This window comes from Macrobrachium rosenbergii, chromosome 33 (assembly GCF_040412425.1).
Source record: "Macrobrachium rosenbergii isolate ZJJX-2024 chromosome 33, ASM4041242v1, whole genome shotgun sequence".
Classification (NCBI taxonomy): domain Eukaryota; kingdom Metazoa; phylum Arthropoda; class Malacostraca; order Decapoda; family Palaemonidae; genus Macrobrachium; species Macrobrachium rosenbergii.
This window is the reverse complement of record NC_089773.1, coordinates 12,948-28,282: the sequence shown is the minus strand read 5'-3', so window position 1 is coordinate 28,282 and position 15,335 is coordinate 12,948. Positions and strand designations below refer to the sequence as shown.

At 41.5% G+C, this 15,335-nt stretch overlaps 1 protein-coding gene across 1 annotated transcript in view; it reads right to left on the bottom strand.

Annotated features, from left to right (window-relative positions):
* Positions 1 to 15,335, bottom strand: part of LOC136855790 (fap1 adhesin-like) — a 95,828-nt gene that overhangs the window by 68,598 nt on the left and 11,895 nt on the right. The window contains exons 6-7 of the mRNA XM_067133145.1: positions 10,396 to 14,457; positions 6,757 to 10,003 (exon numbers count right to left, since the gene is read on the bottom strand). Coding sequence (XP_066989246.1) covers positions 6,757 to 10,003; positions 10,396 to 14,457 — 7,309 coding nt within the window. The remainder of the gene's footprint in view (positions 1 to 6,756; positions 10,004 to 10,395; positions 14,458 to 15,335) is intronic.

Sequence of the window (15,335 nt, the reverse complement as noted above, 5' to 3'; positions counted from 1 at the left end):
ACCAGTCACCTTCACTAAACTGAAGTACTAACCTGCAAATTTTTTAATTTGAGCTGCTGAGGCAAGAGAAACTCTTAGCTAAGTAATTACTGGGTAAGTTCCATATATAAAAAGACCAGTTACCATAACCCAATCATAACACGACACAATGAATGATGGGTGCTCCACGTACTCAGTACCCCACAACTTCCCAAAACTGGACAACCTAAATTCAAGGCCAGTAGACAGAGGAATGTAAAAATACCCCCTACCCTTCCTCCCCCAACACCATGCCATGCCAGCCACGGATAATGGGCCAAGGGTAATGCAGTTCTCATAAGTTTTGATGTCAGGTACATAAAAATTTGCAAACACTGATTTGCACCTCCAGAAGGTGGACTGCAAAATAGCAGAAAGGGATTAATTCTGCTTGAAGGAAACCGAAGTCGCTACTGCCCTAATTTTGTGGGCTTTAACCTTGCAGATTTGCAAGTCTTCCTCTTGAATCTTAATGTGCAACTCGGAGATCATGCCTCTCAAGAAGAGCACCAATGCGTTCTTGGCTAAAGGACGGGTCAGATCCTTAACTGAACACCAGAGGTTAGGGGATGCGCCTCTGATACTCTTAGTTCTCTCTAGATAATACTTTAATGTTCTTACTAGACAAAGAGCTCTCTCCTGGTCCGTAGGACTTAGAATGTCTGTTAAACCTTTGATTGTGAATGAATGGGGCCAGGGAAAAGATAGCATTTCATTCTTCACCCAGAACCCCATAGTAAAGCATCAAACTGCATCTCCTTGTGTGAATCCTACCTTCTTGAGCAGAGCCTGTAACTCACCAATTCTCTTAGCAGTAGAAATACAGCTGACAAGCCGCTATTTGCAGGGGGATGTACACCACTCCCGCTCGCGAACACCTCAAATCTGCGAATACTTAAAACCCCTCTAAAAATGCTTACAACTGACTACTCTGATAGTTCAAAACAGCAAAAACCCTCTAAAAATGCTTATACCTGAATATTTTAATAGTTCTATCACAAAAAGTGCATTTAGTCATAAAAATGATATGAAGATACAGTAATTTGTGAATATTTCTCTACGAAAAATATCGATAATAGGTGAAGCCGCGAATCCAGAACTGCGAATAGGCGGGGGTCCACTGTAGTGTCTTTCCTGTAGGATCCCTGAGGGATGTGGATTGAAGGGGTTCAAAAGGCTGACCTGAGAGCCATTTTAAAACACCATCTAGGTTCCAAGATACGGAATCTGACATCTCCTGTTTCGCAGCGTTTAGTGACTTGATAAGGTCACTGATGTCTTTATCAGTCGACAGATCCAGACCTCTATGTCTGAATATGGAGCTGAGCATCGCTCTGTAGCCCTTGATCGGGGATGTAGCCAATCCTCGGGAAGACCTTAAAAATAGCAAAAAATCTGCTATTTGCGCTACACAGGTAGAAGATGATACACAGTCTTCTGCACCAGCTGCAGAATATTGTCCATTTATTCTGGTAGATGCTGGAGGAAGACTGACATCTACATCTCGCAATTGCTTCTGCAGCTGATCTCGAAAAGCCTTTCACTCTGACAAGCTTCCTGACAGTCTGAAGCCTGTCAGAGCAAGAGTGGGTAGTCCTTGATGGAACTCGTGAAAGTGCAGTTGCCTGAGTAGATTTCATTGCTGTGGAAGTAGTCTTGGGAAATTTACTAGGAGACTGAGGAAATCTGGAAACCACTCCTTCTGTGGCCAAAGGGAGCTACCAGAGTCATCGTCACGTTGTCGTGTAGGAGAAATTTGTTGATTACATCTCTCACCATACTGAATGGTAAGGTGTATACATCCAGGTTCGACCAGTCCTGGAGCATTGCATCCACTGCCCATGCGAGAGGGTCTGGGGCTGGTGAGCAATACAAAGGGAGTCAGTGATTCATCAACGTTGCAAATAGATCTATCGACAGCTTTCCCCACCGTTTCCACAGGTCGGTGTATACCTGCAGATTCAGTGTCCATTCTGTAGGTAGGACCTGCTGTTTGCAACGACTTAATTTGTCCACCATGACACTAAGTTTGCCCTGTATAAAGCGGGTGATACTCTTGGTTTGGTTTCCTTCCGCCCAGATAAGATCTCTGGTCGCTTGATACAGTGAGAAGGAATGGGTCCCTCCCTGATTCTTTATGTAGGCCAGAGCTGACGCATTGTCCGAGTGGACTATGACTGTGGTGTTGCAAGTTGCTGTTGATAAGTGTTGAAGGGCTAAGTGTATTGCCTTCAGCGCCTTCATGTTGATATGAAGTTCTCTCTCGGGTTGTGGCCATGTCCCTGAAACTTCCTTGTTTTCTAGGAGAGCCCCCCAACCCAGATCTGATGCGTCTGAATATAACGTGAGGTTGGGGTTCAGAGGGTGTAGAGATTTCTCTTCTACAAACCTTCCTGTTACAAGCCACCACCAAAGGTCCTCTTTGATCTTGGGGGTGATTGGGAAAACAAAACGAGTCCAGAAGAATCTTCCTCTGCCAACTGGCTTTTAGAAAAAATTGTAGCACTCTCGTGTGAAGTCTCCCTAATGGAATGAACTTTTCTATGGATGAGAGAGTTCCCAGTGAACTCATCCACTCGTTGGCTGAGCATGACGGGAGAGAGGAATTTCTGAACTGTCCGAATGCAGGCTTGGATTCTCTTGTTAGACGGAAAAGTCCTAAAAATCCGACAGTTGATTTTCATTCCCAAATATAGAACCAATTGACTTGGGACTAATTGGGATTTGTCTAGGTTTATCAGCAGGCCCAACTCTTGGGCTAACAGAAGAGTCTTTTTTAGGTCCTCTGTGCAACTTGATTCCGAGGGGGAGCATAGGTCATCTAAATAGAGACAAATGTTGATCCCCATGACATGTAGCCATTTTGCTAATGGTGAGAGGACATGGGTGAAAACTTAAGGGGTTGTCAATAGTCTGAAGCACAGTGCTCGAAATTGGAAGACCTTCTCCTGGAACACAAACCGCTGATATTTCCTGGCCTCTGGGTGGACTGGAACATGGAAATATGTGTCCTGCATATCTATAGTTGCCATCCAATCCCCTTGATGGATGGAGGACAGAACTGACTGGGTTGTTTCCATTTTGAATTTCGTAGTCTAAACATAGAAATTCGGGGCGCTGACGTCCAGGACAGGCCTCCAACCTCCCGATGACTTTGGGACGATGAATAGGCGGTTGTAAAACCCTGGCATGTTGACATCTCCGACTATTTCTATGGCTCTCTTGTTGAACAGAGACGATACTTCTTGAGATAGGGCAAAATACTTCTCTGAGTCCAAAGAGTAGGCCGCCAAGTTTATTGGAGAGGACACTAAGGGAGGTTTCTCCATGAATGGGATGGAATATCCTACTCTGATCACCTCTAAAACCCAAGGTTCTACATTTCTGTCCTCCCACTGGTTCCAAAAATGTAGAGAGGAAGGTTTGCTTGCTGACTTCTTGATTGGTCAAATGGACTTATAATATGCTCGGGAGCGGGGCTGGAATCTACTTCTACCGCCTCGAAATGCTTGCTGTAGAGGGGAAACCATTCTAGGTGCAAATGATGAGGAAGATGAAGAACATCCAGACTCCTTCGGGCGTTTGGTGGATTGGGCCGACAAGTCTTGAGTGGATTTCTTTTGCAGCTCCATTGCGCTATGTTCTACTGTAGCGCTGGGAAAGAGACCATGCTGATCTAAAGGAGCAAAAAGAAGTGCAGATCTCTGGGAGGGAGTGACCCCTTTTGAAGTGAATGAAAACCAATGCTCTCGCTTCATAAGTACTCCCACAGCGATCAAGGCTGCCAGCTCCTGAGATTCATCCCTGATCGCTTTATCCGTGCATGAGAGCACTCCCAGCCAATCTGTAGTGAAGTTATCTTGGAGAGAGGTACAGTCTTCTATTTTCTTCGCTAAGGTGCTGACTGCCCAATCAAGAAGACTTAAGATCTCGAAGACCTTAAAGATATCCTTAGTCAAGTGCTCAAGTTCTGAAATCGTGAATAAGATCCTGGATGAGGAGAAGGCAGAGCTCCGTGACGAGTCAATTAAACTGGAGAAATCCCCTTAGGAGGAGGCAGTAACTCCCAACGACAGCATTTCCCCAGTAACATAAGATAAGTATCTCCTCTTGGATGAACGGGAAGGAGGAGTGCAGAATACCGCTTTCCCATATCCCTCTTTTCTGTCAAACAGCTCTCAATGCTTGCCAGAGATTCCTTTGAAGACAACAATAGAACCATCTTAGGCAGCCTAGAAGCTTCCGTAGGCTGTCTCATCATAAAAGATGAACTCGGTGAAGACGGAGTCGCTGGCGAAAAGAAGTCCGGGAAGCAAAACAAGAAGTACTTCAAAAGGGAAGCGTAGGCTGAAGAAGGCTGATCCTGTTCTACGTCCTCTTCTTCAGACGAAATGGGTGTGAGAGTCAAATCCGAACGAGAAGTGGAGTGTGGCGCCGGATACCTGGATGAATTTGGCACTAGCTCAGAAGGGGAGCAATCACACCCTGACTACAGCACATGAACTACGTGCTGATCTGGTTTCACAGGCACATCAGATCCTCTAGATCCCACTGTGTGCTGGGATCCCTTGCATCCCACTAAACACTTGGATCCCACAGATCCCACTTGATGAATGGATCCCTCAGGTCCCACTGGATGAATGGATCCTTTGGATCCCGATGGATGTTTGGATCCTTCAGATCTCATTAAATATCTGGATCCCTCAGATCCCACTAAATGCCTGGATCCTTCCGATCCTACTAAATACCTGGATCCTCCAGATCCCACTAAACTGGATCCCTTGGATCCCACTGGATGCCCGGACCCCTTGGATCCTGAAGCACGATCTACATATTTTTTGGAGACCCGCTTGGGCAACAAAAACTGACGCTCTGACAGAGACACTACAGGCGGCACATTAGATGGATCATCCCAATAACTACATGAAGGTTTGGGACTTTGATCCTGTTCTCTGTTCCTCTTGCATGGGATCGGAAAATCAGACTCAGCCTTTTCAATGGCCTTGATGCACTTTTAAAACGCCAGCCATGCTTCTGACTCCCTTTGCACTCGGATTCGTCAGATCCCGAATCCGAATCACTCGACGAAAGGGCATGAACTCCAATACGGACGACTTTCCAGCAGCTGTCCGCCTAGTCCTCAGAACCTCCAACAACAGGCTCGGTTGAGAGGGCGACTGCCTGTGGGCAAACCCCACCCACTTCCTTGGGGCTTAAGGTTTGCCTCCTCCCAGGTTTAGGGGAGTTTGACAGGGACCTTCATCTAGTAGCATTGGTGGGACGAGCAGCCACCTCCGCCACTGGCACAACACTTGCACCGAGATCACTGGCACTAAACTTATCCATAAGGCCCCTCACTGAAGCCCCTATTTGAGCTACAGTGTTAACTAAGAGACCAAATTTCTGGTCCATTCTGGCTTCCAGACTGGCAATGGCATTGGGTTCAGGAGGTTGGAAGTTGGATAATGGAGTCACAAGTAAAGTTGGAGGACTGGTGACAGGGGAAAATGCAGATACAGGAGTCGGAAGGGCATGCAAAACAGAACCCTGACTACGTCTGTTTTTCTCAAGTTTATCTAAGTAACTAGTCAAAGTTTTCCATTTCCCCTGCTCCCACTCTTTGCATTCGTCACAAGTCAAGACTGAAGAGCAAGTTTGTCCTCTACATTGACAACAAATGGTATGAGAATCAATTTGATAGAAGTAAGTCTGGTATTGCAGCCTTTGCTGCAAAACCTACTGCTAGCAAAACTAAAGTCAGAGATCTTCATAAAAGGCAAAAGTCCAAGCTAAATAAGCTAATACAATTACCACAATCGCTACCAAGACAAAGAATTTTTCACCAAAAACGATGAAAACCATTTGGCAAATTATATTAAATCAAATGAAAGCTGAAGTCAACAACCATGTTAAGCTGTCAACTGGCAGAAACGAATTGGGCTCGTTAGCAGTGTTGTACCTATCCTTCCCCAAAAGTGGCCAGGGACAGTTACCTATGCCAAAATATTGAAACGCTACAGCAAATTTTCAAATTTAAGCTGCTGATAAACTAAACGTAATAGCTATATTACTTGGTAAGTTACTTATATAAAATGTATATACATACTTAACCATTTTCTCATCAATTTTCTACTATAATCATGATTTAAGCATTTAAACAAAATAAATAGCTATTAGTTAAATGTAAATTTATCACTGAATTTCAAACCAATGACTTGAAGTGAAACTAACAAACACTTACACTACACTGTACCACAAAAGCTCTCGAAAAGACTAACAATGAACAGATAATCACATCTCAGGCACTTTTCCTTTGTGTGGTCTGGTTAAACTAGATGATGCTTACAATAGAAAATACTAAATTTCCTTACATGAATTAAAGAGAAAAGGGTTAACACTGCCCAGAATGGGAGTGGATGAAAAATAGTCAAGGAAAAAATGTATAATTTTGACAATGACATCTACCAGGTATGGTTAAATACCACAGCCATCTATCATATCGAAGTACAATTGTTAAAATATAATAATGTATTTGATTCATGTGCCTTAGGTATGAAATGACATTAATCCTTGTTATCCCACAAGCCCTAATACCTCAGTGGCAGGGTATACAGCATGAAATCTAGATCAAATCAACTCACAAACACAAAATAATGACTGGTGGATTAACAATGAATTAAGTTTTTTTGCAAAAACATTATATTGTTTCAGTGTACAAAAACTACATACAGTACTAACCAGGTGTGGGAGACACAGGAGAGAGAGTATCTGGGCTAATATCGAACGTCAGTTGTGGTGTTAACTGCAGACCAGCTGGCCTTGGAGAGTTCAACTTGGACCGGGGGGAAGACTCATTCTCAGCAATTAAATCATTAACTCTTTTCAGAACTTGTGATTTACTGTCCGCAACAATTTCACTATGTTCTTCTTTATCAGATGAGATATTTACAAATGGTTTTCCTATTTGCAAATGTTCCTGCACGACTGGCTTTTTCAAAGAACTACTAGATTTATGTGAGTCTGTCTCCAGACCTTCCTGAGAGGCTATTATTAGAGCAGAACTCACAATTCCTTCTTCCTTATTTAACTCTTTCCGTTTCATTATACTAGTGAAAAAGGCTGTAGTTTCCTTCATTAATGAAGCAAAAATGCTATTTGATATATCATCCACCTGCCTCTGTTTGGTTATAGTAGTCCCATGAGATACCACATCACTTTGATCCTGCACTTCTTTTCTGTCTTGTATAACAGGAACCTCCTGTGGAGCCTCAAAATCCTGGGGTGAATCTATTTTCCTAAATGATTCAGGTTCTTCAGAATTAATTAAGGACTGTCCATGGTCTTCATCACCAAGCACTGACTGATCTCTTCTGAGAACATCCTCACAAGAATGATGAGAATTAGCATCTTTCGTTGCCTCTAACTGACTGAATTCGGCAATTTCCTCACTAATGCTATCATCTGCGCTTGTATCTTTATCCTGATAAGAGGATTCATCTGCTTCAGATTTGACATCAGATGTAGGGATATATATTTCTAACTTCTTTTCCACTTCTTCATCAGCTGGTACTTGAAGATCTGTTGATTTATCATTCAAATTTCCAGCAATTTTTGAACCTTCAGAGTATTTCATGCTTTCACTTTTTTCTACTTGTCGCAAACTGTGAGAGGGCTCTAATGACTGTGAAACTTCGTCATCCTTTTGAGATGAATTCAGTTTCTTGGGGCTGTGAACAATAGTTTCAGTGCTGGATGCCTGTGACTGACTTTGATCTGTATCTTGGCTTGATTCACGAGACAGAGAGCCTTTCTGAGAGTCAATGACAGAATGACTCAAAACTGACTCATCTTCAAAACTATAATCCTCCGATATGGACGTGCTGGACTCTTTTGAAGACTCGGCTTCTTCCTGAGCGACCTGAGGACTCTCTGTGGGAGTTTTCCTTGAATCATCCTTTGCGATGTCACTAGTTTTCTTCTCATTCTTCTCACTAGTGTCAATATCAAGCTTGTGTGATGATTTCTGACTTTCAGAAATTCTCTGAAGTTGAGGTTGTGTTCTTGATTCAAACTCTTGTGACTTTGATGGCAATGTATGATCTGGTTTCAAATTCTTCAATCTGCTAGAGAAAGAGTGGTCAGATCGACCATCCTGAGATTTAGAAGATACAGATTGATCAGACTTAGAGCATTCTGACAGGACTGATGTATCTGAAATGTCAGACTTCTCTGGGCTGACTATCAAAGATTCAGATTGCTTCAACTTTTTAGATTCTGCTACCTGGGGTTTTTTAATAAGAGGCCTCACCTGTGATGCTTGTTGAAGTTCTTTTGATTCTTTCTCCAGCTCTAATTTTGCTTGTTGAATATAAGCATCATAATTTGCTATCTGTTGTCGTAGAGCTTGTTCTTGAGATGTCAGACGTTCCCGACGCAATCTTTGTTTTTCTCGTCTCAACCTATCAGCTTCAGCACGCCGGACAGCTAACTGTTCCTTGAGAGCAATTAGCTTCCCCTCACCATCTGACACATCAGATGCAGTCTCAGTCTGTGATAAGGTGAAAGAATCATCTGATTCACTAGAATAACGTCTGTGCTGCCGGTGAGGTGACCTAGGAGACAGAGGTACTCGTAGTGGGAGAGGTAATGCCCGAGCTGATGACCTCTGGGTAGATTTAACATCACAAACTCTTGCGCTATTGGAATTTGTTTCAAGCCCTTGACTCATATTCTTTGAGGAAGACAAGTTCGATTTCAGGCTCCCACTTCCTTCCATAGCACTAATTTCTTCTTTACTTTTAGAATGCTTTTCTGAAGCAACAGAACTTGTCTGGACTGAGCTCTGTGTTCCTGTTGGCTTACTGCTACCTTCAGTATTCTCTGAAAAACCTTTTGAGCTAGCTGTTCGGTCTGAAAGCTTATCACTCAAAAGTGTTGGTACATCACTTGTTTTATCTGTCTCTTGTGATTCTGAACTTACAGTTTTAATTGTGCTACCAGAATCTGGAGCAACTGAAGATTTTCTACTTGATTCTCTGACAGATTCAGTTTTTGAGCTTGATTTCTTTACTTGCTTGTTAGTAGTTTTAGATGTGGACGGGCTTTCATCTCTATGTGAATCTGCTACAACCTCTCTGATTGAAGAACTTTTCTCTGTCCCAACAAACTCTGAAGGTACAGAATAACTCATTTCCTTTCTTGATGCAGTCCCCTCATGTTCTGAGACAGAAGATGCCACATCACTTTGAGAAACTGATTCACTTCCAGCCTCTTCTGCTACTGAGCTCTGGCTTTCATGAGTTGAAGCATCAACACTTTCTTCAGGAACAGAACTTTCTGTTGAAACAGTGTTTTCCCCAATTCTTGCTGATGTGATAGGACTTTTTTCCCTCTTATCCCTAGACCTCTTAGTAACCATATCTATTTTTCTCTTTGTTTTTATCGACTCTTTATCTTGGGAATCAAACAAAGACTTTGTCTTCTGCAATGGATCTGCATCCACAGCTCTTCGCTTATCTTGAAGTCTGGCAGACACAATCCTTTTTCGCTCGTCTGAATGAGATCTCCGTTTTTCACGACCACTGCTGTCCGACAGGCTACTCGACCCTGTCTCCTTGCTTTTGACAGAAAGATGCAAGGACAAGTCCTCTTGGCCCTCACTGGAAGATGAAATGCTAATTTCCATCATTCTTGGAGTTAAACGTGGGGAGCTTGGATTTGGCGAGTGTCCTCTAGAATTAGATGGATATCCTTTGTTACCTGACGAAGATATACTAGACGTAGTTGCTAACAAATGATGATGCTGTAAAAGTAACAATCTCCTTTGCTGTGCTGCCAAATTTTGAGTTTCAATTAGGCGATGCAAGTGGGATCGCTGTTCCCTTAATTGACGCAGAACTGCATCCTGGCGTCGGCGAAGTCTTGGGCCACCTTCAGACTGAAGTGCAGCTATCTTCCACTTTGCTTCTTCAATCAAAGACTGTTCCTGTGATGTTATATAAAAATGTTTATAGAGTACAGATATATAGAACAGTATTCTTAAAAAGAAACAGTTATATAAAAATGTTTATAGAGTACAGATATATAGAACAGTATTCTTAAAAAGAAACAATGTTCATGTTTTTAATATTATATGGGATTTGTAAACAGTATTTTACATAAACACAAGTATCTTGCAAGCATAATTAGGTACAGTTATGGACACATACATATTTAGAAGTACCAGATTTTGAGGATCTCTCTCTGAACTCAAATGATAAGCAATTCAGTATTTTAAACTGAATGATAATTACAAAATACGAACTACGATAGGCTGTAAAAGGCTATACTACAACGAAGCATAGGCTCGCAGCATATTTTAAAATTACCGTAACTAACCTGAAGTTTAATAAGAGCTGTTAAATGCTGGAGACGAACTTCCTCCTCCTTCTGAAGAGATTCCACCAAACTCAGTGTCATGCCCAGTGCTGTGTGATTTCCCCCTTCCACTAAAGCACTTCCGGGAAAGTTTTTTCCAAGCTGAGAAGTTCCTTTATAACCAATCTGATTATCAACTGCTGCAAGTAGGTTGCCAGACACAACTAAAGACAAATCTCCTTGATATTCTTTCTCATTTCTCTTTCGAGATATCTCAAGTGATTTAGATGAACCGTCACTCACAGACTCGACTTCAAATGATTCTGAATAATGAGCACCTCCTCCACTATCATCTTTCTGAGTACTTCCTGAGTGAAACTTCCTGCTTGATGTTTGACTAACACAAGGCTCTGAACCTACCAGTGATTCTTGAATACTCTGGGACTCTCTTGTAGAACTAACTTCCGTAGACACTCCTAGTCCTTTAGAAGTATTTGGCAAAGAACATGAAATAGACTCATTTACCTCGGACGAAAGTACGTTAGTGCTTACTTTGCCGCTGTTTGATGTTTCAGTAACCTGAGAAGGAATAGATTCTGAGCTAAACTTTGAAATATTTTTTCCAGTACTTAAGTCTGGCACTGATGGGATTTCAGATAAGTTATCTGAGCTTGTTCTAGACTTCTTGAAATGAGGAGCAGGCAACTTTTCCTTACTTCTAGACAATCTTTGATTGCCATTTGAACTCTTGATTTTTTCTTCTTCACTAATAGAAGTTTCTGTATTTATTGTGGGTCCTGATGCAATCACAGATTTTAAACTTTCAGCGTCTTGAATTTCTGAATCAGATTTAGATGCTGTGTAAGAACGAGAAATTTTCGTAACTTCTGATACTACACTCCTGGCAGACTCGGATACCACACTCCTGGCAGACTCAGATACCACACTCCTGGCAGACTCAGATACCACACTCCTGGCAGACTCAGATACCACACTCCTGGCTGACTCTACTTCTGACTGAACTAATTCTTCCACAGAACTGCCGGAGGAATGGTTTACCGACGACAACTCTTCAACAACTGAACTCTTTCCTTTACTTACAATGCTAACCCTCTCGGAGACAGAGGAATACTCTCCACCACTGCCAGAGGTTTTCTTACTAGAAAATGATTTGCTGGTAGATATTTTTGACTGTGACCTTGTGCCAGAGTCAGAATATCTCTGGCTCTGTGAATTAGATACTGATGTAACTTGACTATGGGTAACAGAACTTTGGGATTCCAAGATTCCTGACTTTACCCCGTGCATCTCTTTTAGTTTTTCCCACTGTGACATTGTTGCACCAACTGCTGCAACAGCAGCAGTTGCAATAAATTCTGGCTGAGTGCTGGTATACTCCAGTGGTCTTTGAGAGGCAATCATAATCTGTTCAGCTCTTGCCCGTACTTCTCTTTCCAGCTGATCTAATCTTTCTTTTGCCTCTTTCTCAATTCTTTCTACGGTTGATAACGCCTCTTGTTGTATTTGCAGCTCTTTTCGTCTCAATTCTTTGTGGACTTTCCTTTCCTCTTCCTCCGCCTTCTTTTGTTTCTCCTTTTCTATTCTCATCTTTTCATATGCTTCTTTATCCTGCTGTTGAGCGAGCAAAGACTGGGATACAGCAAACTCCTTCTCTCTATTTCTAGTCAAAATACGGAGCCCCTCTGCCTCACACAACTGATTCAAGGCTTCATTGACTGTGTCTTGGTACATCAATTCAGCATTCAACCGAAGTCTCAAATTGGCTGGGGCAAAGTGTGGGCCATCTCCTAACAGTAGGTGTGGAGCAAGATTTTCGTGAGAACTGGCATGCTTGGACACTTCAGCAGATTCTAAAGTGTCAGAGAAGTTTGGGTGCATTACTCTGCCTGTATCGTCAGGCGATAATAAAACAGCACCCTTTGAATCATCAGAGGCATTTTCATCCATATCTGAAAGAGGGCCTTCTTCTAGGGTATCATTTTTATTTGTCTCATTTACTTTATATGCTTTTTCTCTTTTGATGTCTTTGTTTTCCAGCAACGAAAGCGATTCTTCCGCAGCGCTCTCTTTCAAAGTACGTTCCATGTTAGTCATCCCGGAGCTATCCAGAAGGACGGAACTTTTTCCATCGTAACAACTTTTCATGTCTACAAACTTGGGTACATTTTCACATCTTGCAAGCTTTCCACTTCTCATTTTTTCTTCAGTCTTCTTTTTTTGTTTCTGTGTTCTGAAGAGAGTTTGTGTTTCCTTCTCTGAAACTGACACGACTTCCCTTTCTTCTCTGTCAGATATTGGACCTTCGGTTAAAGTGTCATTAATCATTGAATCATTGGTTTCCTCAACATTTTCCTTGTCACTGTCACTTTCAAAAGAACTGAGGCTTCTAACTTCTTTCAATGAACCTGAACTTTGCTTTGATTTTACTGCACTCAAATCAAGGTCTGGCTTTGCATCAGTCATCATAAAATTATCAAGATTTCCCGATTCACTTAACAAGACATAGGGTTTGATCCATTCGGGTAAATCCTTTCTTTGAAACGTATAATTGGGCTGTCTTTTAAGTGTGTTCAATTCAAAACCAAGCTCTTCTCTAACAGTCACCCAATCAATTTCTCGAGTCTGCTTTAGCTCTTCCTCAGCGTTTAATTTGGTAGGCAATTGACGGAAGTATTTATTATTAACTAAAGAGCTCCTCTGTGAATGTATTCCCTTTGATGGGCTGGTGGTATTTTTTGTGCTGGACCTGTTCTTTAACAAAAAATTTGTTACTTTTCTAACACGATGACCTCTGTACGCCGCTTGAATGCAGATGGCAGCCGTTTCAAACTTATTTCTCTCTGACAGATTAAAGGTGTGACCTGAATCACGGAGACAAACAGTGCTAGATCTACTCTGAAAGTGATGAGAGGGCACCAATACAGGCCTCTGGGACCAGACATCTAAATTATTTCCTGGTAATTTATCAAGAGTTTCCAGTTTTCCATCAGCATGAGTTTTGTGATGTCTAACACATCTTGGGCTAATGGCAGCATCCATATCCTTTTGTTTTGTGAAAATGCCACTTCCTAAAGGCACTCTTCCACCTGATAACTGAAGAACAGGTGTATCTGGAAGTAACAAATTTGGAATTTCTTCTCTGGGAGGGGAAAGGATATTTGTAGGCTTAGTCCTTCTTGTTACCTGATCACCCAGATGCTTATTAAATTCTTCTCTGTCACTATTATTGCCAATCTGAGTAGGCTTTGACTGAACAGTTGATGTGTTTCGTAAAAGCATGGCAGTCATCCTTTCTTTGAGTTGCTCTACAGAAAGCATTTCTAATTCAGAATAGGGCACAAAATCTCTCATCCTTTTGTCCAGATGAGCTTTACCGACGCCTGCTCCACTTCCCGAAGCAACGTCTTTAGTTCCCACAACTACATTGGGCTCCTCTTCAGCTTCAGAACAGGCCTGCTGCCCTTCACGAGGTGTCGCTAAACTTTTTCCTTTATTCATACGAACAAACTGTTTGAGATTCACCTCCTCTTCAGTGATCCTTGAAGTGAGTTTCTGAGCCATTTCATCTAGGGCAATAACCCTCTGATCTGGAACTGTGTCAACACTAGAACTTTCTGATAAAGATGAACTACTGCGAATCTCTCCTGATAACTCCACTGACGTAGGTGTGCTAATGCCACTCAGGGATATACTTGAAGATCTCAACTGTTTATCACATTCTTCTATTGTGCGACTCACCAAGTCACCCAGAGATTCGCTAGACACGCTTTCTAACTTTTTCTTTTTTTTTAACCTCCTCTCCTTACTCCTTTGCTTTTCTGGCGTTCCATCTTGAGCTTCTTTTTGAGTGCTACGTTCTTTCAGTTTATTCTGATTTGTCTGTTTACTCTCTTCACTTGGAAAACTGTTACTTGCAAACTTTTTGGGACTGGCGCAAACAAGTTGAATACCGATATCATTTTCTTTACCGTAAGCGTTCACTGAATTATTATGCTGCATAGCATCGTGACCACAGTCACTAGGGCAACCCCAGTTAGGTGGTGTAGGGGGCTTGCTGTTCATCTGAAAAAAAAAAAAAAAAAAAAAAAAAAAAAAAAAAAAAATTTGAAAAGCAGTACAGTATATCTAGAAAACAGCTGTCAACATTTCTCAGGTGTTGGGTACTGTATTTACCGTAGATTACTTTGGATGATATAAAAATCTGCATGTCCTAATTCCTCTTTTCTAAATGAAAAATACAATTCAAATCCTTGATGACAAATAGCTCCATCCTTCAGGAGAATTTCTTTATAAAAACATACCATCCACTGCGGTTCCACCAAGACTGATATTACGTAACTATAATGATAACGTCAGTCATAATGAAAGCAATGTGCCTGTCGTAACTATAACTCTGGAATATGTACTATATATCAATTTCTGTCCAACTGTTTTCCTATATTTGTTGCTTTCACCTCTACTGTATTATACTACAATTCTCTTCTATTTGTTTACTTTTACTCTTCTTTTCACATATGAGCATTGTCTTCTATGGAAGCTTTCCTAGCAGGCTTCTTCAATTTGAATATTCATGCATAATAACAATAATAATAATTTTGTGCATCAATTACATTAAATACATTACGTAATTATCACAATATTTGGTAACATGAAAACTAACTTGATTTCCACTCACATTTTAACTCATTAAGCACTGTATCTTCCCAATTTACATGGTACTGCACAATATCCCTGGACTTATCACTACAGAGTAGCTTGCTGTTTTTCTGTAAATTATTGTTGGAGATTCGAAACAAAACTGGTATTTTTACCCATCATATTTCAAAACTGTCAGTTCATTCTAGAGTATCAGTAAAGTAATTTTCAAATTGTGAAAGGCTTGCCTGCAAGACAAACAACAAATAAACTTGAATGAATGTTAGAGTTTAAACTCTGGGCAT